Source organism: Phragmites australis, chromosome 18 (assembly GCF_958298935.1).
Source record: "Phragmites australis chromosome 18, lpPhrAust1.1, whole genome shotgun sequence".
In the NCBI taxonomy this organism is placed as follows: Eukaryota; Viridiplantae; Streptophyta; class Magnoliopsida; order Poales; family Poaceae; genus Phragmites; species Phragmites australis.
This window is the reverse complement of record NC_084938.1, coordinates 4622430-4646557: the sequence shown is the minus strand read 5'-3', so window position 1 is coordinate 4646557 and position 24128 is coordinate 4622430. Positions and strand designations below refer to the sequence as shown.

Here is a 24128-nt window from a genome sequence, read left to right as displayed (position 1 = left end):
CAGGGCATGGAAGTAGACAATGAAACTGGTGCTGACGAGGACGAAGAAGACGAGGTTGAGAATGCGAGGGACTTGGAATTACTTGAGCGGTTACATTTAGGCAATGACAATGATGACGGCATTCCTCCTCCCGAGCATCAGGATGATTATTTCAACACGCGTGATAGTGATGATGAGACTTATGATCCAGCTGATCCCGATGATGATGATTATTTCTAATAACTGTATGTTTATTTCTAATAACTGTATGTTTATTTCTAATAACTGTATGATTTATTCTTTCTCATAGCATGTTTTTTTTAGTATGCTTCATTTATTTACATCAAGTTGTAACATCCGTACTAATTGGTTTACTCGTTCTCAGAGGAAGTGATTGAAGCATGGTGGGCGGTATGAGGAAGTTGACGTCGCTATACAAAAAGGCGACGGGGAAAGCCACGGATGCAGGTGACGGGTCCGGAAAGAGACCCCGGGGAAGACCTCCAGGAAGGCCGAGAGGCGGAGGCAGGGGTGGAGGAGGTCCTTCTATACCTGCTGTTGAGGAGGAGACTGAGTCGCCTCTAGGTGCGGCTGAGTCTGAGTCTGACTCGCCTATACCTACGGCTGCGACTCAGTCTGGGGATGAGGAGGAGCAGGTAGAGGAGGAGCAGGTTGACCAGGGGGGTAGCTCTAGCTCTACTTCTTCTCGTGTGTGGTTGCGTGGTCCTTCTAGCCTCCCGAGGCGACCGGTGCCAATGGCTAGACGCCTGCTCATTCGACCAGATGGAGAGAAGTAAATGGCTCTCTCTACTCTCACTATTTTTTTGCCTTTGTATCTTCAATATTTCAACACATACTAATAAATTGCCTTTACACTTGTGCAGGAACTGGCTGAGGGTTGGAGAGGGTGACCACTCACACCATGTAAACGGCATCCTTGGACTTTTGATCAAGGAGAAGTTCCCTGGCATGGTTACTTTGGGCGGAGTAACCGAGCCGGCATACACATGGGCCCACTATGCAGCCGCGCCGGACGCCCGTGACCAGGAGGGAAGGGTGTTTCCCAATAGAGCTGAGCGGGTGAAGGCCGAGCTGTGGGTAAGTTTCTTTCGCACTATATTAGTCAATACTAATCGCATGGAAATTATTTAACTAATGACTGGATCCGTCGCATCTATATGCAGGATTTTTTTAGATGCGAGCCGGGCTTAGAGGCTAGGGCAGCTGCTGTCGTCGACAAAGCTGCCAAGAAGCTTGTTAAGGATATGCACTACGAGGCGCGCGTCCAGGCCGTGATCAAATTTCACGCGGAACACCTTGGAGCGAAGGTGACAAAAAAAGACGCTATGACCATATCTCTGACCCAGGAGCAGTACCTGCAGGTAAAGTACATTAAAGCTTATTATTCCTTAGATTACTAACACTTAATTTCTTCTTCTTATATATCATGTACTTGATTATTTAGGTGCCTCCGGGGTGGTGCGCAGGAGACCTTCCGTGCTGGACGGTGATCGTGGAGAAGTGGTGCGCTCCCGAGTGGGAGGAGAGTCACAATGCTTGCCGGGAAAGGCGATTGTTGATGCCTGGCGCTCCACACCATCAAGGCAACCTCAGCCTGACTAGTTTCACGGCTAGATGGGTATGCAATAGCATCTGTTGTTCCCAAGCTCAGTTCTCCTTAATTTCTGTGAGGGCGTCCCCTTTATGAATGTTATTGCTTTTCTGTTGCAGTCGGCAAAAAATGATGGTCAGCCTCTCTCCCAGTTCAAGGCTTATGCTTTGGCCCATAAGTCAAAGGCGATGCACGGGGTTGCATATGACCCGAATGACTCGGCCTTAGCGTACAGCAATGAGAACGTCAAGGCTCGCCTGGATGGATACACATCGATGGCAAAGGAGGTCCACGGCCCAGACTTTGATCCGAGCGAGCATGATCTTGATGGGGAAGTGGTTATGAGGGCGGGAGGAGGCAAGAAACATGGCCGGTTCTGGATTGGCGACGGCACACTCGATACGGCCACCACTCCCTCTCTCTCTCAGCTTAGAGCTCAGAGCACGAGCTCAGGTCCGGGTATACGTCCTCGCCCAGAGCCTACACGGATTGCGATGAACGAAATCCAGGTTAGTTCTATTTCATTCATCCTCCACGATCTTTACATGCTTTGCATTGGAACGATGATGAGATTGCGATGACATACTGTAGGCCCAGCTGGATGAAGAAAGGAGGCTCCGGCACGAATTAGAGAGATCGTTCGAGGAGAGGATGGCGGCAGAACGATCCCAGTGGTATGCGATGATGACGCCCCTTTATGCTGCAATGGGCCAAACTCCGCCACCGATGCCAACCCCTTCTCGTCCACTTGCTCCACAGGCTCCACACACTCCCGTGAGTTAGTTTATAACCTTGTAATCACCATTATTGCCATTCCTACAACCATAGAGTGTTGTGCTAACTATCTCCTCCTTTGTGCAGTATCCATCAGAGGGATCGAATACGCCTGGAGCTGGAGGTTCGCACATTGGTACTCCACCTCACTTTGGTTTGTTCTCCTCACTTTAAAAACTTACTTTTGTAACCCCATATCCATACTTAGCATTTCTGTTTACTTTCAAATGCATACTTCTTACTTAGTGTTTCTGCTCCTTGATTGATGCAGGTTAAGGTGGTAATCAAGTGTGGAGTCTGTTACGGCCTGCAACATTTTCTTTTTGTTTGGACTATATTTTGCTATCTTGTCGCGACAATTTGTATGTTTGTGTCACTTGTGATGTTTATGCGACGGTTTATGTGATGTTTATGCGACGGTTTATGTGATGTTTATGCGACGGTTTATGTGATGTTTATGTGAATGTGGTAATCTGTGAAATATATATAAATTGTTTTGAATTGCAGCGACAGTTTTGAATCTGCTATGGATCAATTGGTCGTCTGGTATAGAACAGTTTGCCGAGTGTTACACTCGGCAAACAAGGATATGCCGAGTGTTACACTCGGCATACGTGACACGTGTCGCAATGCTGTTTAATCTGGCATTTTGGATGCCAGTTTGCCGAGTTTATACACTCAGCAAAGAGTGCTATCTCGGCGCTATTCTGTACTCACTTTGCCGAGTACCCTCCAATACACTCGGCAAACTTGACGTGATTTGTCGAGTGTATTCCACGGACACTCGGCAAAGTCGCGAGCGCCACGTGTCCTCGGGTTTGCCGAGTGTATACATTAGACACTCGGCAAAGAGGCCGTTAAGGCCCTGGCGCCGTTAGGTCGTTTTTTTTGGCCCAGTGTCGTATTTGGCTCTCGGCAAATATGTTTGCCGAGTGCTCGACATAAAACACTCGGCAAACAGCTATTTGCCGGCACTGTGTATGCCGACCGTGTTATGCCGAGTGTTACACTCGGCAAACATGTTGCCGAGTATTTTTAGGCCTTTGCCGTGGCACACGGCAAAGTATCAAAATCCGATAGTGTCCTCAGTGATCTTTGGTGAATAATACTAGAGCCTCGTCGATCACATAATGTTTAGAATTGGTTACAGATTTCATAGAGAAGTTAAGGCCCAATACAACATGGTGTTACTTTGTAACACCCCAAAATTCCATATATTGAAATGTCAATAGTTAATATTAACAAAACAGTAATTACCTTAAAAAATTAAACCTTTTACAACAATTAAGTATGAGCTATGATTAATTCTGAAATACCAAATGATTTTCATAAACTAAATACAATTTTCATAGGTTCCCAATGCTCTATAGTGCCTACTAGCATTTTCTTAGATTTATTTGGAGCTCATTTTCGTCGGCGAGCACCACGGACGCCTCAAGATTTGTGACTTCGGCCTCGCCAAGTCCGTGTGGCCGCGCCGGTACCGGAAGACACACGTCTCGAGGGCACGCTCAGGTACATGGTGCAAGAGGTGCTTCTGTGCGAGAAGGACTGCGGCACATCCGTCGACCTTTGCGCGCTCGGGTGCGTCATGGCGGAGCTCGTCGCCGGGAGTCCGCTCTTTGAGGAGGAGAACGAGTACAAGCAACTGACCAACATCATCCGCCGCCTCGGAATCCCTAATGACATGTCGGCAATGCCGCTGGGTGTCTCGGCGCCGAGCCCGCTGCGAGACACGGTGCCGGAGGAGCAGCTGTCGCAGGCGGGCTTCGACGTCCTGCGCGGCCTACTGGAGTTCGACCGCAAGGACAGGCTCACTGCTGCAGCCACACTGCAGACGTCATGATGATGCAGTGAGCATAGGGTAGGATTTAGCTTCAGATTTGTATGGATTCTTTAGATTGTGATGCTGCAATCACAATTTCCTAATGCAATTATGAGACTTCCTGAAATTGAAACTGTATATATGATCCTCCCTTCAAGATTGTTTTAATATTACATTTCTAAAATATTTCTATTTTAGCATATTTCAGGGACTGTGCCTTCTTATTGAAGCTAAGGAATCAGTATCTACAAGACAAGCCTGTGAGGCTAAGCCATAGTTTATTTAGGTCCAAGCACACTGTTATGGAAATCCGACAGCAACTTTGTAATTGGCATTGCCTCAGTTTTGGTGCACCGAAGGAATTGTAACTGAAGGCCTATCTGGTATGTACTCACCTCGGTTCTCCTTGTGTTTATTATTGTTGTGTGATGGTCGCTGGCTAGCATTAGCAAATTGAAGTGGGTTATGGTGTACGTAACCATTCTATTGGACTCTTGGTATGCTTCAATTTTGTGCCCTTATTACAACCAATGTTAATGTGACTGTAAATTTAGTTCCGAGATTCAAAAGCTTCGATTTAGATGTGTTAGGATCGCCACTGTTACTAGCAGCATTCGTTACGGATCGGTAGTTTCAGGCTGAATTAAATGGATGTAAATTAAGTCCCTGAATGCTTCTCTCTTGACCACCGGAGACCTGACCGTGAGTTTATATATATCCGTGCTGGCATTCGGCGATTTGCGTGGAAACCCAAATGAATAGAACCATGAGTTTCGTATAAAAAAAAACTAAGGGAAAGAAACATGATATCATGGGGTCACGAAATGGTTCCATACATGCCCTAGGTATTTAAAACAAATTGCAATTCACCGCAAACCCAAGCTGCCGGCAACATTTAAAATGGAACTTCAAAAGCAACTTAATTCTGTTGGAAGCAAAAGGCCCCTCGGTACTGAAAGTCAAAATCCCTCTACGTAATCTCATAGATGGCATGAGATCAATATGTACGACGTTGTCTAAGTCTCTTTAGGAGATTCTATCCGATCTTTCAGTTATCTCACAATTTGTCCCAAGTTATTTCTAAGGATTTTACCGAGATGATTGAGTGGAACAATTTTGCATATACGCGGTGTCCACCGTCCTGATCCCGATCAAGTTGTCTTCAATTTCGTTTCAGCTTCTCAATTTGATGTGATGCTACATGCATATATTTGTGATCTTTTTCAACTAGTTTGAGACGCACGTCTACCTTTCGCAGATTTCCTGAACATGTAAGATCATCGATTGATCCTTGGTGGAAATTTTGTAAACAGCACAAGATAAGACAGACATGTGAACACGTAAGGTATGACATATTCTTGTCCTGCTCTGATTATGATAAATTGATATCTACGTGCAGGAAAACTGGAGAAAAGATGAACATAGATTAAAACATAGACATGTGAACATGTAAGATGCGAAATGTTCTTGCTTTGCTCTGATCGTCTATGAGATGGCGCGCTGTTCTGATCGTTTTTATTAAAAAAAAAAAATACCGAGTGTAAAATATGTGAAGTTATGCTAGTTGTTACAGTTTACCATGGAAATTAGAGAAGTAAAAGGGTGATAGCAATAGATGGATGCGAATTCCATTAAGTGTGGAATGGTGAACATTGCGCGCGTGTCATCCTTGTGTGTCATGCGTGGTCGATCATGTCCTCTTCTAACAAATGGAAGCCTGCTGCCTAACTTGTGAATGCCGGAAACCAGGTGATGGAAGATGACACGAAATGTTAGGGGTGGCATGTCATTTTGCAAGACTTGAATGGAGTATTGTCATATATATATATATATATATATATATATATATATATATATATATATATATATATATATATAGTCTTTTACGGTGATTCATACTAACTAGAGATAGGAGGTAGTATAAATCTAATTCGACGATCTACGTAATTGGATATTTTAGTAATTATGGTAATTTTCTTAAAATTACCCACCATGCTTTTGCTAATAGAAAGATCGACGTCGCAAACGTCAGATCGCTAACCCTAGCCGATAGATAGCAAATAAACTCTCATGCTGAATGCAGATTAAAATGTTAAAACAACAATGAAATATTACTCTATTTACAAACATATAAGTGCAGTTAATTATTTTCATACTATGTATTTTTCTTTCCAAGATAACCCTAATACTACTATACTACTCACATATACTACCTATACTACTGGTGTGAAATGAGTAGTATTCTGACTAATCTTAAACTCTAAAAATAGATGGCTCATATTAATTCTGAACCACCGTAAAATTTCTCTATATATAATCTGCAATTCAGACCAAACACCACGTTCCTAAGGATCTCAGCTTCTAACCTTCTTCAGAAGCTAGGTTTTAGAGAAGGGGAGGGGAACTAAGCCAGAATTTACCAATCATTTTTGGAATATTGGAATTTACAGCAATTTCTCGTGAAACAGTCCAATCTTGTGTGAAGTGTCATTAAAGATCGATCACATAGTCAAAACTAAGCATTTATAAATATATGCATTTGATATTTTGTCAATCCATTTGTGCTTTTCATACTCATCTGCATTGTGTATTTGTGTAAAACAAAAGATATTTTCCAGGCCTGTCTAAATTAATAAAGCAAAAGACTTTTTGTTTTTATATCTCACTGATCCAGTTATTCACACCCATATAAGCTTAGTTTCATCTCAAAATAAAAAGGTAGGACCTCTATGGAACAAAGGGAATCCTATTGAAAAATTGTAACTATCAACTGTGTTCTATGAAATTTATATGAAATGGTTGAATCTCCACACTGCGGCTTGCAGGCGCGCGATGTCTGGCTGGACGTTGGCTTATTCGGCATGAGGCCGCCAGGATCCGCGATGTGGCGGTCTGTTCCATGGCGCGGCGGTTGGATCCGCACCCTAGCGGTGTGGTGCGGCAACCTGGTGGTGCGTCAGCGAAGAGGCGAGGTGCGCAGAGGCACGACGCAGTGACGCGGCATGGTGGCATGGCGCAGAGGCACACGGCAGCGCCCCCAACGACGCGACGCAGTGGCCCAGCGATGCAACGGCGCATCCGGTGGAATGGTAGCACGGCGGTCCTGTGGCCCAACGGCTTGGCTGAACGACTGTGCAGGAGCATGTGGCGATGCGGCGGCGCAGAGCATGCTAAGGTGACGGCACAATGGCGCGGCGTAGAGGCACACAGAGGCATAGAGGCCAGGCGATGCAGGCCCGTGCATTAGCCGTGATGCTGGTACTCGTCACGGGGTTTCTTCCAGCCTCATGGTGCTTGCCCCATCACGGCCTCCCGATGCCGTTCGGGCTCCTTCTCTTGCCGATATGTCTCTTTCCACAAGATTTGGCCGGTGGGGAGCCTAATGGTGGGTGGTTGCCTTGAGGACGGCGCGTGCATGTTGTGTCGACTGCAGCTCTGTTGGTGGGGCGGCCTCGGCAGTGGTGGTTGTGTAGCTGTCGTGCGTAGTGGGTGGTTTTCGGTGAGCACAGGCAAAAGCCTAGCCTGGCTAGTTGCCAATACCGATAACAGTGATGCCTTCAGGCATCATTCTCCTCCATGGAGACGTTTTTGTGGCGTCTCTTCCTCTCTCACCTGTGGGACTCTCCAGGTGAAAACTATGCCCGGGTTTCCGGATGAGTGACGGTGGCTTTTGTACGTCGCATCCTCCTTGGAGGCGTCGGCTTTGGAGGTCCACCGTTGCGTATTGGTGGCCACTAGTTTGGGTGAAGCGTGGTCGGTTTGGCGACAGCTTTGACCACTCTAGAAGGCTGAGAAGTGTTGGCAAGGTTGGTGCTTCTTTGGTGTTTTCATTTTGTGTTCAGGTAGCGATTGACACGCTTTAGGATGAGCATGCTAAGGTGGAGTCATAGCTGCTACATCAATGGTCCGATAAAGCTTGGCAATGATAACACGAGACAAGCCACTTTCTCGTGTTGTCAGTAGTGGCCATGAGCACAAGCTTGAAGTCAAAGCTATTGTGCCACTAGAGCGGTGAGGTTTGGCAACGATGACTTTACCGGTCTCTATGTTTTTTTAGCTATGTTGAGTGATGTGCGAGCTGCTTTTGGTCCAGTTATCTCCGTCATCCAAAAGTCCAAGTGTTTTAGCCGGTTTTCCCTCTAATTAATCGTGTTGTTATATGGTTTTCAGACTCAATTTTCCTCATAAACTGAGTCAACTCCCTTGTTCTATAATAAAATCGGCAAAGCTCATGCCGTTCTTTCGGGAAAAAAAATGATATAATCAATAGAAATTCCGGAGGAATAACATGAGATTAGATCTCATGTAACTTGCCTTTGTGTCTGTCTCTAGCTCTCTAATTAAATTCCTGCGATTTCCTATGTTGCATTCAAATAGTTTATTTGAAACTTTCATGCATTCTAAATTCCTAAAGAAATCCACGATCCAGGGGCATTCAATCCTACGTTCTGAATCCCGCGTGCATTTCAAAACAAAACCCGTGAACAGTATTTGACAACAGGGCTGCAGAATGCTTGTTTTTGCAATTCTGCATAGGCACCCTCGAGCAAGGTTCACCTTACCGACTGGAGCTCGGATACCGAGCTCCGGCGGTAACCGAAAATTCGCGGTAATCGGTCAAAAATTAAAAAAAAAATTGGATAAAATTCATTTGATAAAATTTAAAATTTGAAAAAAAAAATCACAATTTTAGCCGTTCGGTAACCGGTCGGTTTGGATCGGTTACCGAGCGGTTTTCTCGAATTTTCCGCATTGTCGGTAATCGCTCGGTTTTCTCGATAACCTCTCGGTTTTCTCGATTTACAGTGAAGTTCAACAAAAAAACCCAAAAATTATCTCAATCTTGTAAAATCAATAACTAATTCATCTGAGCTTCAAATCAAGTGAAACAATTTTTGTTGGTTTCCTTGTAACATGATCTACATGATAATAGTATTTATACTCATAAAAAAGTTCAAAATTTTCTGTGAAAAATTTTATTTGTTAAACCAAGTTAAACGCATAGTTTACTCTTTGCTAATCCAAAAATCATGAAACTAATTTTGTTAGTCTTCTTACATGATCCTATGTCTTTTAAAAATACATAAACTCATGAATTAGTTATTGTAACATGCATGATTGTGTAAATGTGTTGTGACTAGATTAATTCATAACTGACCCATCACACCTCAAAAATTAGTGAAACCACTTTCATTAGCTTATTTATACTATGATTTACGTAGGAAAAATAATAGTATACATGAAAAAGTTAATTACAGTGCTGTTTCTTAACATATTCACTTTATACTTGTGAACTTTGTAAAAATCATAGAGAAATTAATAAAACCCTAAATAAAGTGAAATAAATTTTAAAGATTCTCTTAAAATACATTTTACACAAAAAAAATATGTGCTTACATATTAAACTTTTTCTTAACATGAGTTAATAATTGAGCCGCACGCTTCAATTTTTTTTATTTTTTTCAAACTTCCTCCCTATAGAATATGATGCAAACTTACTCCCTACAGAAAGTCTTATAATTGTGTCTAGTGTTTTTTAAGATTTTTTTTGAATTTTTTTTATTTTTTTATTTTTTCGAATTTTTTGAATTCAAATTCGATTACCGTTCGGTTTCTGAAACCATACCGGACCGAGAAGATCGGTTTTCGTGGGCTTAAGTTTTTAAGCGGTTACTGTCGGTTTTTTAACCGTGCCCTCGAGTTTTTTCCCCGATTAAAAAAACGAACACACACAAACACACTAAACGTGCGTTTGGTTTGCTGGACGGAGCCGTCCGGAAGATGCAGTATATTCGCTGAGATGCTGGATGACTCTGTCCGGGTGAAATCGGCCGGACCGGGCCAGTTCGGTGATGGTGCGTGCCGTGGCGTATGTGTTAGTGATTTTTTATTTAACTCTCGATTTTATTGGGAGCATAAGAGTAATCTAAAAATTCTAAATATTTTTATGTACAAACTAAAGCTCACTAACAATCTATTTTAATTAATTGATCCAAAACCTATGAGCTAATATTTAATTAAAATTCTCTAAATAAGCATACTTTTATAACTTCTAGCAATTTTTAATACTCAAATAAATTTCTAAAAATCTAAAAAAAATTCACTAGTATTCTCTCATATGATGTACTAATTTAAAATGTGAGTTTATTTGTACTGCTCTACTTATATGCACTTTTATAATTTCATTTGATATTCTATTTTTAATTCAATTTAGATTTAAATAAATTCAAACATGTATAAATTCATCGAAATGCTTATAAAATACATATAAATATGAATGAATCATCCCATCCACTCTAATCCCACTAACCAAACAAAAAATTGGCTCATATCATCCACTCTAATCCCACCAATCAAACAGAAAACTAGTTTATCTCATCCGTCCTGACCAAACAGAAAATTAGATTATCCCATTAAAAAAACACGGATGGTCATATCCCATCCAACCTCACCCTCTAACCAAATGTACTCTAAATACACGCCACACTTACACCATACAATGTATGAGTGCAGTGACGGAGGCAGGAGAAGCAAGTAGGGAGAGACTGCTCTTCTGTTTGTGTTCCTCTATTTTATCTTTGTTTTCTTCTTTTTTTTCTTTTGAAATAAATGAAAAGGGTCCTAGGGACTCTAAATGCATCGTGGAGGTAAGAGGGGCTCGAGCCTCGCCCCCTATTCTCATGGTGAGTGTCTTTTCTATTAAAGATGATCAATTAGGCTAGACTTAACGGATCAGCCCGCGGCACGATACGAGAGTAAACAGATCGAATCGGTACGACACGGTTAAACGAACCGTGGTTGTGCCGTGGCTGCAGCACAAGCACAAACCATATAATCTGATTATCACCACGATAGATAACTCCACGGGTTTAGAAACCATGCGCGGTCGAAGCCAAAGTAATTTCCGTGTGAGAAATCACTAAGGGCGTGTACGATAAAACAACAAACACTCACTATGTTTACATAACTCATACGGCAATCATTTTTAAATAAATCTCACTATATAAACTATGAGTTTGATTTTCACGTTATATCTTTTTTTATACTCCTTATATCTAATAAATTATAAAATTTAAATAATTTATTTACTTTTGTCATTCATTCTCGTCCTCCAGCCTCCTCCCACCTCGTTACTGACTACATATACGGGACTTGTTTTACTAATAAAAATAAATAAATAAATTATGAGAGAAATTAGCGGATAATCTCTTTCTCCTTTTTCGGATCATATCTGAAATCAAACTACGGTATCGTTTCCGATGTATTCGTTCGACAGCGTGCATTCACATCTTCATACCTTAAATTTATTTTTATATTAAAAGATTTTATATTTATGTCTTCGTTGCAACACACGAGCACTTAGTTACAATAAAAAGAAAAGAAAATCATTCGTATAGGCCATGGAAGATGAACTGGGCTCAGGGCTAGATTGGACCGAACCATACAAACTACGGGCCCACGAAGCCTAGTTGCATCTTTTCAAGTCCCGACCCGATTCATCTTCTCCTCCTACACCGATGCTTCTCCCTCGCAAGCTTCTCCCATGGCGGCGCCCCGCCCAAGCCCGGGCCCTGGCCTTCCGCGCTCTCCGCTCCTCCTCCCTCTCCGACCCCGACGATGATCCGCCGTTCACACGGGTCCCTAAGCGACCATCTGGAGCGCCTTCGAAGCCGCCACCGAGGCCAAAGTCCCAGCCCGCCAAGATCAGGCCCGACGAGTCGGCGCACCCCGACCTGCCCCTCGACTTCCAGTACTCGTACTAGGAGGCGGACCCGGCATGGAGCCCCATCGGTTCCGCGAGCCCACCCGGTTCTCGCCCTTCGGCCCCGGCCGCCTCGGCTGGCCCTGGGACGGCGTCGCCGCCGCGCGAGGCGGAGGCGGCGACGCAGGTGGCGGTGAGAGGAGCAGGGAGGAGGTTCTCGGGGAGCCGCTGTCGCAGGCGGAGGTGGCGGAGCTGGTGGAGAGGTACCGGCACAGCGACTGCTCACGGCAGATCAATTTGGGTGAGTTCTTGGTGCTGGCAGTGCCAAAGTGGCATCTCTTTTTTATGCTTTATCTAAGAGACTCTGAAACCTATTGCTCGATTGTTTGTTTGACTAGGCACAGCCAGGTAGCAATTTTAGTGAATTTGGCTCGATTTTTGCGAAAAAAGATAGTATTTTTACCAGCAAGGTAGTCAATATTGGTTCAGAAAGATTACTTATGTAGTGCGAATGCTCCTGCATTACATTCATGTTACTGGCTAGGTAGTCCTTTCTGGATAGTTTCAATTTTGGGCGCGAGGTGAGCAAAGAAAATACAATGTTATTGGTATACGGGGAAAGTGGTGTTTTGGTTGCTGTTTTCTTTTGTTTTATGTAAAAAAAGATTCGATTTTGCAGCTTATTTTTCTAAGCTTTTGGAATTCTGATTGGACCTTCGTCGTTACCTGTTCTGCCAAGCCCTGGGTATATGTATAAGCACATCTTATGTTTGATATTTGTGGGCAAAAATCCAAAATTAGACAATATATTGAGCGTATTTGCCGAAATAGATAATATGTAGTCATATTTATTAATTTAGCATCCATATTCGGCGCACGGTGTATCGAAAATGGATTTTCGGTACTCCGTGTACCAAAAAACCATTTTCGGCACACGGTGTGCCGAATACGGCGTTGTTGCCTGTATTCGGCATACCGTATGTCGAAAATAAACTGTATTCGGCATACGGTGTGCCGAATACGGGCAACGGTGCCGTATTCGGCACACCGTGTGCCGAAAAACACTTTTTCGGTACCGACATGACCGTGTACCGAAAAAGCAGACGCGACATGACCGTGTACCGAAAAAGTGTTTTTCGGCACACTGCCGTATTCGGCACACCGTGTGCCAAATACAGTCCATTTTCGGCACACGGTGTGCTGAATACGGGCAACAGTATATTTTCGGTACACCGTGTGCCGAATACGAATGTTAAATTAATAAATACAACTACATGTTATCTATTTCGGCAAATATGTTCATGTATGTTGTCTAATTTTGAATTTTGGCCGATATTTGTGTACAATTATGTATTAGGTCTTAGTGCATTACTTCCATGTAGGTGGTACAATTTTCTGAAGTTTAGGATGCATGTACAATTATGTATTAGGTCTTAGTGCATTACTTCCATGTAGGTGGTACTCTTTTATCTAAGCTCCAATCCGATACTTGGTGATATTTCCTAATACCATTACTGGTTTTCTTCATTAATCAGCATATCTTCATGGTAGAAAGAACTAGAATAAATTACAAATTGTAAATTTAGATCCACATGTTGCATTGCATCTAAGTAGTTTCACTGTGCAGAATATAGCAGTGCAATTGTTTGCATCTGAATATTTGTTCACTCTTGTAACTCAGGAAAATTCCACTGATCTTTGAAATCTGGTCTAAATATGATGTTTCATGTTCTCAGCGAAAGGTGGTGTAACACACAATATGCTTGATGACATCCACAACCACTGAAAACGTGCAGAAGCTATTAGGATCAAATGCTTGGGAGTGCCAACAATTGACATGGACAATATATGCTTCCATCTTGAGGTCATAATACGGTACTACATGGTTGAGAATAGTAGGCTTTGCATTCTCCTTCTATCTCCCTATTTGTCAAGTTCTTATCTCAGTGCACCATCGTGCAGGATAAAACAGGTGGTAAGATCGTATATCGTAACATAAACATCCTTATATTATATCGTGGCCAGAATTATGATCCAAAATAACGGCCTGTCACACCGTTGATGCCGTGGAAGCCATTAGCTCCTATCTATGCTAGGCTTGTGCAAAATGTTCCTGAAGGGTTGACTTTCGAGGAAACCAAAGAATTGAGGAATAGAGGATTAAATTCACCTCCACTTATGAAACTGAGTAAGTTGGAATGTTTCCAGCAGGGGCATTCTGAATTATCTAAGCTTGTATTGCCTCACCGCAGCTGTGCTGTCAAGATATTGTTTCTTCAATGTTTTGATCTTTCTGTCTTCTGCAGCTAGGAATGGTGTCTATGTTAATGTTGTTGATAGAGTGAGAGAGGCCTTTAAGACTGTGGAAATTGTGAGACTAGATTTCTCTTATGTTGGGACTAGCGATTGCAAGAAAATTGGTGTGAAGCTAAGGGTATGTTCGTAGACAATTTCTTCTGTGTGTATGTATGTAATCATTTCGAATTGCATGCTCCATAAATTAAATTTTGTGCCTTGTTTCCTTTTTATCCTGGAACTTACATTGCATCTGAAAACACTCCTGGCTTGACTTCTACTTGGTGAGTGCTTGCAAACATAGCAGTCTGATTGTTTGGCTTTTTCTTTCTATTCCACAGGATTTGGTTCCATGCATCCCCCTATTATTTAAAGATGAGCAAATAGTTATCTGGAGAGGGAAGATCGATCAGGAGGATTCTGTTTCAGCTCTGTGCACTTCCCAACCACAGTTATGCAAGCGTCTGCCCTATACCCAGAGAAGTTGCTAACAGAAGCAGGTCTGCCTTGGATCACTGAAAATTACTTGCAACCTGTTGGATTATTGGAGATGTAAAGGAACTGCAGTGAATTATTGGATGGCTCATTTATATTTTCTTGCTGCTGTTTCTTTTGAAAGGACGCAGTGCTGCGCGAGAAGAAGATGGTATTCTACTAGGGTCAGAGCACTGTGATTTTCACAGTAACTAAATTAAGCATCATCTCCTCACCTGGAAATGACTGCTGCTACAATCAGCGGTAATTCCAGCTGCGGGGGGGGGGGGGGGGGGGGGCTCATATCGTCGGTTTTCCTTTCTTCCATCCTTGGCCTCTGCTGTTTTGCTAAAGTGTCGCTTGTTTTTCCTATTACTGGATCTGTTTGGTTGGAAATCACCACTCTAGGTTAAGATTTGTCAAACTGGGACAATGTACAAACATGTCCATGCATGCCATTTGAACTAATGGCGAAAATGATAGGTTTGTTGAACGTTGACAATGTAAAAATGTTTCAGTGTTAACTGAACAATTCTGTAATGTTAGAAAGAGGAGCAATAGCGTGTATGACTGTTTTCCTTGCCTGTAGGCCTGTAAGTAGTAGTAATATTCTGGTGGGTCATCTCAGGCCATTCATCTGATTGTGGCTGGCTGGCTCTGAATTTTCTGATGAAAGGGATGGATAAACACTGAAATCCTAAAGCATATGCCGCAAGAAGAGCATACCCACCACAAGAAAATCAGAGGCAAAGAAAATTCTGGAACACAAAAGGAAGATCACCAATCTTCTCTATTCCCAATCTGGCTGCAACATTACATCATAAGATTTACACAGCCTAAGCAAGAGAAAAATAATACTTGCTGGGACCAACACAAAAAAGAAAGAACAAAAATTTTGGCTTCAGCAGTATTTTGCCACCGATTGAGTAGTACTGTTCCTCCCCAAAAAAATGTCTTGAATCTTTTAATCCCAGGAATTAAAACAGCAGTGTTCACTATACCTTAATAGTCTTGTATATCGTCATAGTTACTGCATCGTCGCTGTATGCTTTTTGCATGTACATATCGCGGTATCATCAGTCAGCTGTCACTGTGTGTAACAAACCATCATCACCGGCGGTGGCTGAGGCGGCGGCTACAGCGCCGGTGTCCTCCTTCCACGACGCGTCAGTTTCGTCCCAGGACCGCGGCCGCACGCCTGTCCGGAAGTAGACCACCATCTCCAGCGCCTCGAACACCCTGTACCTGTCCAGCACCCCGTTCCACATGCCGCTGACGATGCAATAGTTGGTGTTGTACGGCTGGCGGTGGTGCGCGGCGTGCTGCGCGCGCGACACGAGCACGCCGGCGTCCTGCAGCGCCTCGACGCCGGGCGGCAGCCTGCGCCGCTTCTCGTGCGCCCACGCGTGGAACTGCTGGCTCAGCACGACGCACGCAGCGAACGCGCCGGCGAACGCATGCGCGGCCGCGGGCGAGCCCGCGGCGGAGAGCGCGGTGTCGACGGGGACGAGCGCGAGTGCCACGGCCCGCGCGAGCGCGTGCAGGTTGTTGCACGGCTCTCGGAATGTGATCGTGGACGGGTAGCGGTGGTGGCCCTGGAACGCGGCGATCTGCGAGCCAAAGACGGGCGTCGAGGCGTCGCCGTAGTTGTCGACGAACCAGTGGTAGACGCCCGTGGCGAGGTCGGCGAGGGAGTAGGCGGCGAACGCGGCGGCGAGCGGCTCCGCGGCCGAGCTGGAGCCCGCCGCGACGAGGGACGCGGACGTGGACATGGAGGAGAGGATGGCGGCCGAGCCGGCCAGCGTCCACGCGCGCTGCGGCCACGTCGACCGCAGCTCGTCCGGGTCGGCGCGGGACGGGACCGACAGTGACGGCGGCGACGTCGTCGACGCGGCCTGGCACGGCGGTGGCGACCGGCGGATCGGCGGGAGGTGGCAGCGCGGCGTCAGGGCGTACATGGCTGTAGGTTCTATGCGTCCACGCTTGTGTGCACGTACGTGCGAGCTATTGAGCTACTAGCTGTGGGCTGTACCAAATGGAGCTCTCTCTCTCTCTCTCTCTCTCTCTCTCTCTCTCTCTCTCTCTCAAAGTTGTATGGCTATGTATGTCTCGATGCATGATTTTATGTGTGGTGTGATGTGGAAATACGTGGGGACATGGAAGGCAGAAGAAGATCATGAGGACTTGTTCGAATAACGGAATTCTAAAGGAAATACTGAGGAACTATATTAAATTTTGCGTTCCTATCTTCTACATTATTCATGTAAAATTCTTGTGTTCGCACTTCTGAATAGGCCGGATTTTGTTATGCCCTATATTTGAAGTTAATATGACATTCTAAAGTTTTAGAGACCAAATATCCTTAGCTATGAAAAGTATTTTACCATATTTAAATACCTTTAACTAGAATATTGTTATAGAAATTGATGGTCAAAACTGCTTATTGAAACCGTGTTTTGTCCAAAAAGTATCACTCATTCTTGAACAAAATGATTTTGTCATATAAACCTGAAGAAGTTCCATGCCTTTTTAAATTAAGAAAAAATATTTTGTAGTTTCTGTACTCCACTCTAGGGAGAGAGAAAAAAAAAGACAATGGAGTTTTGGGTTATGTGCTGTTAACATATTTAAGACTCCATATTTAAACTTCATCCATCGATATATTTTTTATTTTTGAGCATGAAATTGACATGAGTAGATTGGACGCCTACGTGGCTCAAAAGGCCCTCAGCAACAGCAACCAGAAGAGGATGTGGTCTCTAAGGAAAGTACGCCTTGTCCGATTGCTGGCCATGGAATGGAACGGAAGCATCAACCTCAGCCCGATCCAGCCCTGCTGCAGCTGCATTCGCGGCCAGCCACAGAGGCCCACGGGCTCTGGAGTCACGCAGCGCCTGTGACGTCTCGTCTGCAGCTTGAGCGACCGCGAGAAAGCTGTGGAAAGAAACGGCATCCACTAATTCCCCAACTCTGCAGCGATAGCCAAGGAGGTTGAAACCTAGCACTAGAACTGCAAGTTTACAACCCCCAGTGCATCTGTTTGTGTTTAAACTATCTCCAAATTATTTCAGAATTGACGTTGAAACTAAAGAGACAGCAAAAGAAAACATTATATTGCTTTAGCTCTGCCATGATGTTTTTGACCAGAAGCTTTGCGTCGAATTCTTCAGGCCTTTGCAATATTGCTGTTTTGTAGTCAGACAAAGCCCAAATGGAGGGAAAGTAGGGAGTTGAAGCATTCATCGTGTCATCTGAACTCTGCTAAGCACTGGAATGCATGAAAACGAATGGCTATTGAACAGTACAACTATCGGAACCGGATTTTGATTACAATATCTACTCGGAAAGAAACAGCATCGGTGAATTCTCATACGGTTCTATTCAGATTTCAATTTGTGATTGACAAACAAATAGCAGGAAAAACAGCAGCCAGTGACCCATTATTATCACCTCTCATATGGAAACTTAAGCCTATATATACAGGACTCTTGCACAGGAAAAATTGGCCTCAGAGCTTGCTACTGATTCTGCTGAGACGTTCATCCTCCATGGCCCTGACCATTTACCAGCATCTTAACCTCACGCTTTTGCCTGCATCGGAATGTAAATTTTGACAAAAGAGAAACTTTAGCGCGCGCGCATATAATCAAGATGTATTAGCATTCATGCAACAAAACTACAGGACATTATCCGCTTTTCTTCATTCCCTTACGCTTTCTGTTTGCCCATATATCTTTGTGTACTTTAATGTGAAAAATCATCTCTAGATTTTTCTCCGCAATCTAACTAAAGAAGTCCATGTCAGTATATCACTACCCCTGGAGTAATACATCCACTTTGAAGTCGAGCAGCATGGATGGAAGTATGCTTGGTTAAAATGAAAGAATTTTGGTCATGTGGATATCATGGGGTAAGCAAGGATAAAACAAGTGTGCGTATCAACAAATTTATGCCTACTGCACTTGTGTCATGGATCACAAAATTGTGGACATAGACTAGTGGGAAATACTTGACACAAAACAGCGCAAGCACAACTACAATGAAATATTAAAGCAGCCAAATCACCTGAGAATACAGGAAGGTGCCAAGGATGGCAATGGCAGCTCCTAGTGCATTGACAGGGCGGACAGGTGTGTGGAAGATAATGATTGATGAAACAATCACTGATATGCGCTTCATTGTGTTCCCAACGCTAAATGTCAATGGAGAAATCTCATCGAGAGACATGTAGGACACCTGGTTATACAAGTGATAGAACACGCTCTGAGCAGCAACCCACCTATAAAATTCAACAGTAACACATCAGAAAAATATCAACAGAGGACCTGTGATTTAAGATCAATTATAAATGCTGGCATTCATCAAAAATAATATATCGGTCCTTGTTAAGGATAGGCACTGAAGTCTAACATGAATATGCCCAACCGAAGAGTAAAAGCAATAGCCCCATAAGGGCATGAACAATGCTAGGTGCTTATGGCTAGGTGCTTAAGGAAAGAGAGTGTTAAGCACCTACATAAAAATTATAATTTTCAATGCAAACAAAGGCTACATGTGTTTAAACATGGTTAATTATCTTGTTAGCACTAATATAAGCAGCGGTGCTTAAGTAAGCACCTTGTCCTCTGTCTAAGCACTTGTGCTAGTGCCTTTGAGAAAAAAATGGGTTTTTTCCATAAGCACCTCCTTTAAGCATCCCATTGTACATGCTCTAAGTAGGTTTCTCTCTTAAAACAGCAAGAATGTGAACCATTTCAAGCTGTGTTGTGTAATTTAGAACCAAATTACAATTGCAAAATATTGACTTCTTGTTTACCAGATAACATTGGGGCCAACGTCTGCAAGAGCCTTCTGCCAACCAGCAGCCCACATTTGGGGGCCCTCCATAGCAATGGCAAATGGAGTCAGTATGACCAGGGACATTATCGACAGGCAAGCATAGTAATTCATGCCACTGACGGACTTCCCCTTCATTCCCCTCTTTGAGAAGATGTTGCGGAAAACAAATGCAAGGTTGGATATCATGGCACCCATAAATCCTGGTGGGAGGACAAATGGTAAATATATTAACATCAAAAAAGAGAAAGAGAACAGTTGCCTCACCTTACATGAGAAAAGACTGTTGAAAACAATTGCAAACTCGCCTATGACTCATATTTTGTCTTATTCTTAAGCTTAAATCTAGGCATGAAACTTCAGGTGGAAATGGGAGAAAAGGGGCATCATGCATGTTTCTTCTGGTAGAAAAGGATGATAAGAATATATGTGTGCGACTTTTCTCCAACTGGTTTCTCAAATTAGACAAAGCTAACATATTCTATCTGTTATTTGGGCTTATTTTTCCTTTTTCAGTCTCCATAAGTTAAGGAGCATAGTTCATGAACAGCACGCAAATCTAGATAGAGGCTATAGAACAAAAGAGTAATTTAATGGGTCAATTTTCTTTGAAAGCAATTGGAAACTGAACCTTATTTAGCTCATACTTACATTTTAATTATAAAATTTAACCATTACACCTATAATTCAAACTTCAAAGGAAAACATACATCAATTTCTAAGCCAGCGGTTGGAATAAAATGTCAAAGAAACAATTTATACTTACCAACCATATTAAAGTTCAGCTCTGTGACAGCAGCTAGAGCACAACCACCAATGATTGGGAGAAGGGAAAGATAGACGGGAACTGGGAACGTCTCCCCAAGGAGGAATCTTGACACCAAAACACTGAATGCAGGTTCTGCACTTTTAATTATGTGCGTGAATGACACTGCCACCTTAGACATGCTCACCGTCGCAGCAACATGGCCAATTGTATGTGCTACTGCAACCTTCATCAATTAAAGAAATCACCAAATTCAATTACACTTTTCCATGAAGATACAATAAAAAAAGATGATTGACAAGAAAGACCCAACTCACCGGGAAAAGAACTTTCCAGAAATCTAGGTCAGTATTAGGGGCCTCAACAAGGCGGGTGGCCCATGAGAAAAGCATCATTGCTGAGCCACAGGCGAGGGAGAGCGTGGAGGTGAGCCAAGGGTATGGGAAAGCATTGAGAACCTTCTTGTTATAAATGTTAAATATCACATTAAGCGCCCACCAAGTCGCGAAATAAATGGAGATCTTTAACCTCTGTGCGCCTTCCGAGCGGACTGGCACCACCTCAGCCTTGGACTCCTTGTCATCAGCTGCAGAAGCTGCGCACCGGAACTCAAGTGGCTGCCTCTGAGGCTTCACCTCAGCAATTCGTGGACCATCTAGCGGTGCAAGGTAAAGTGGTCTAAGGGACGAAACCACATATTTGGAGGGTTTGAGACTGGAGACAGATGGAACCACAGCTGATTTTGAGCGTAGGTTGGAGCCAAAGAAGGCCGCAGGGGCAGGAGAGAGCCTCACAGAAGGTATCATGGCTTCTGCAGATCAACAAAGAAGTTGTTAGATGGCAGTAGATGAAGTACATATAGAAAGTGACACAAAACTTGGACTTTCCTGAGTTGCATAAAAGAAACTCTGATGTCCCTCTAAATAAAAGCTTTCTTTGAGGTGCTCAAATGAATACGGCAGCGCTAGACAGAAAGCAACTTGAAATTTTCCTCTGAGAACTTCTTTAAAGAAATTTTAGATATTTCTTCGGTCAAAGGTGTTCTTTGAGGCAATCACATGAAGGATTCAACCATGTATGATCCAAGCATTAACCTTTCCTCGCAATTCATAAGCTTCTCAAAAAGACAGTAGTATAAATTTCTACACGGCAAAGCCATCACAACTTCTAAAATATCATCGAAAAATCCTCAAACGCTAAAAGCTAAAATTCTGGATGAGGACAAATTTTGCATTCAACTCATCGTTTTCGCCTTTCCCCCTTGCCAAGGCTCCAGCTCCCGTGATCTATTCCGGCAGATTTTGCACGCGAAACATCCACCTTTACCAGTTACCACCCCCCACACACAAGAAAAAATATTAGCTTTGGATCGCAGTAAAAAAGGGCGAGGAAGATGGCGCGGGATGCGGTGAGGTGGTGCACTGGTGCAGTCCGGTGGTATAGCGGCACCGATGCCGGCAGGGAACGTGGATGGGGGAGACGGAAAGGCTACCGGAAGCGGTTTGAACTGCGGCCGCCGGCAGCGTTGGGGAGCGCCTCCCCGGGGGTTAAGATCATCCACCGCCTATGCAGACTAATACAAAAAAAAAATGAACAAACATTGCAGGATCAAGAGAACGAATCTTACCTTTCCTCCCGCCAATCAACCAACAAAACTTCCCCGGATCAAGAACGGCAGCCTCTTTCCGGGATCAATCCACCCGGCTCAAATCACAACCAGCAGCTGGTAAAGGCAGCGCCTTTCGCGACAGATTCGAGGCGAGGGACGCCCTCGCATATACGGTGGGCGGGGAGAGCCGGGGATTGCACGCCTCGGCCCTTGAAATCTGAGGTGGGAATTCGGAGATCACAAGGAACGGAAGGGGTGGCACGAGGAGTGGTTCGGCTCCGGCGAGAGTATATAGGGGGAGGAAGGTGGCGGTGCGGGTGTGCTTTCTTTTCTTTTTCTATTTTTTTTAGGGGTTGGGTTAGGTTGGAGAAGTGTGGGGGCTTTTATGCAAATGTCTTTTCTAGGGAGACCACAGTTTTGGGGTGCAGATGGATTTGGTTTGGAATTTCATGGAACAGTGCTGGTGGAGCATGGAGTCATGTGGAAATCCTGTTTGAAATTTTATGCTTTATTTGTGCAACAATTGCTAGAATTTTAATTAGATTGAAGCCACAAATAGATTTGCATGTGATTTAAAATAACTAGGTTGCACTAGTGTTTTCTAGCAAACCTTTTAGATGTTTTTTGTCTAATGTTTACCCATAAGGTAGATATGTAATATTTGCATCAATTACAAATAGAAAAATATTCTGCTTCCTCCGGTTTTAAATAATATTTTACATCTACTAAGTCATTGAACACAACTTTTCTTGGTACATTTTTATTGTAATATATTTATAAAATTAAGAAACATTGTTAATTGTAAAACTATTTTTTTCAATCTCAATGAACAAAACAATGTTTATGGCCAAGGTTGATATAGTTTTGACTACAACCAACTCAATATGACACCTTTTTATCATTGGATGGAGTGCTACATGTGCGTATATTATTCGAGGCATTTTACCTTAAAAAAAAGAATAGACCCCTTTCCTCCTTTTTTCTCTTTTCTCCTCCTCATTGGTGTGAGGTTTTCTTGCATATGTATGAATAGTTATAGATATAGCGTAAGCAATTTCTGTATACTGGTACTGGATTTACGCAAAATGCAGTGAAGCATAATGCGACAACAAAATCATAAACCCACGTCACTTCTAAGAGTCTCGACTAAGTTTAATGCATTTAATTTTTTTCTTTTTGCAAGCGGTTGATACTTGTGTTCGATCACCATTGTCCCTGCTCGGGATAGGAATTAAACTTGAATTATAACGTTTGTTCTTACAATTGGACATTTTGAAGTGAATGCGAGAAATGTAATTGTTATTTAAAATATTAAAGTCCTAGCTAGCGCACTTTATATCAACCTAACATGTCATTATATTAGTATACATTTTAAATATTTCTCAAATATATTTTTGCTTCGCAATTCTTCATATTAGAACTTTGAATGGCTAGTAACTCTGCCTAACTTTCTTTTGTCCGGAAAAAGCATTGCAAACATACAAACTCCATGTGCAGTAGTGCAGAAGCTTCTTCGAATCCTTAGCATGATAGCATCGTTTGCATACAAGTATCAGTAGCAGCCGAAGTTAAAAATACAAACGCCTATATTTAAAACACAATCCGTACTTGCTTTTAAAAAAATCCATTCAGGTCAAACCATGCGTTAGTTTTTTCACAAAACAAGCTCCATCGTTTCCTAAAAATCCAATTATTCACATCTTGAAGGGTAAAACTTGAAAAACCGGTGACCAGAGAAAGGTTTGGTATGAGCATATTCCGAAACTGTCCCCAATTTTCTCGGGGAGCCAATGCGGATTTGAGGACAATTTTGACCTCTGGGGCCTGCTGAACCTGACGGCTCTCTGCTAATCCAAGAGGTCAACAGCTGAACAGACACGATGAGTTGATGACATCACATTTGCATGAAAAAAAAATGTCGCCAGTAGACTGTGCCAATTTGGCCTCTTGCACTTGATTATTCTTTAGTTGGACCGTTTGCACTTTATTATTCTTTAGTTGGACCGTACGCACAACAGGAGTATGTTCACACTTGCATGAATGGTTTCTGTCTGCGAGCAAGAACAAGATTTTAATTCGAACCAATTTGTCAAACATTGCAGTTTGAATCTAAATCCCCCGACCTGAACAGGCCATTGTGTTGAAAGTTTGGATGGAAATAAGCAGTAACCTTTCTGACAAAGCCGGTATCCGAAATGTTCTCTTTAACTTAGCAAACTTGAACTACAATATAGACCCCTTTCAGAAATCATCGTT

General features: G+C 43.2%; 3 protein-coding genes, 1 long non-coding RNA gene and 1 pseudogene across 4 annotated transcripts; 3 read left to right on the top strand and 2 right to left on the bottom strand.

The window, feature by feature from the left end:
- Window positions 1–1053: 1053 nt before the first annotated feature.
- LOC133898501 (uncharacterized) lies at window positions 1054–1606 on the top strand. Its single transcript, XR_009906247.1, has 3 exons — window positions 1054–1077; window positions 1164–1361; window positions 1445–1606. It is a non-coding gene; the product is annotated as an uncharacterized LOC133898501 (long non-coding RNA).
- A 2278-nt stretch (window positions 1607–3884) lies between these two features.
- On the top strand, window positions 3885–4211 carry LOC133899466 (cyclin-dependent kinase G-2-like). The gene has a single exon (XM_062340450.1). The coding sequence runs from the start codon at window positions 3885–3887 to the stop codon at window positions 4209–4211; it is 327 nt and encodes a 108-aa protein (XP_062196434.1).
- A 7472-nt stretch (window positions 4212–11683) lies between these two features.
- Window positions 11684–14950, top strand: LOC133899616 (CRS2-associated factor 2, mitochondrial-like; annotated as a pseudogene).
- A 479-nt stretch (window positions 14951–15429) lies between these two features.
- Window positions 15430–16751, bottom strand: LOC133899617 (fatty acid desaturase 4, chloroplastic-like). Its single transcript, XM_062340628.1, has one exon. The coding sequence runs from the start codon at window positions 16617–16619 to the stop codon at window positions 15738–15740; it is 882 nt and encodes a 293-aa protein (XP_062196612.1). The 5' UTR covers window positions 16620–16751; the 3' UTR covers window positions 15430–15737.
- Window positions 16752–18017: 1266 nt separating this feature from the next.
- Window positions 18018–22203, bottom strand: LOC133899572 (glucose-6-phosphate/phosphate translocator 2, chloroplastic-like). The gene is made up of 6 exons (XM_062340568.1): window positions 21891–22203; window positions 20581–21074; window positions 20264–20489; window positions 19478–19700; window positions 18727–18940; window positions 18018–18252 (listed from the first exon to the last, which is right to left on the bottom strand). Exons 2-6 carry the CDS (start codon window positions 21067–21069, stop codon window positions 18241–18243), a joined length of 1164 nt encoding a protein of 387 aa, XP_062196552.1. The 5' UTR covers window positions 21070–21074; window positions 21891–22203; the 3' UTR covers window positions 18018–18240.
- Between the last annotated feature and the right edge of the window lie 1925 nt (window positions 22204–24128).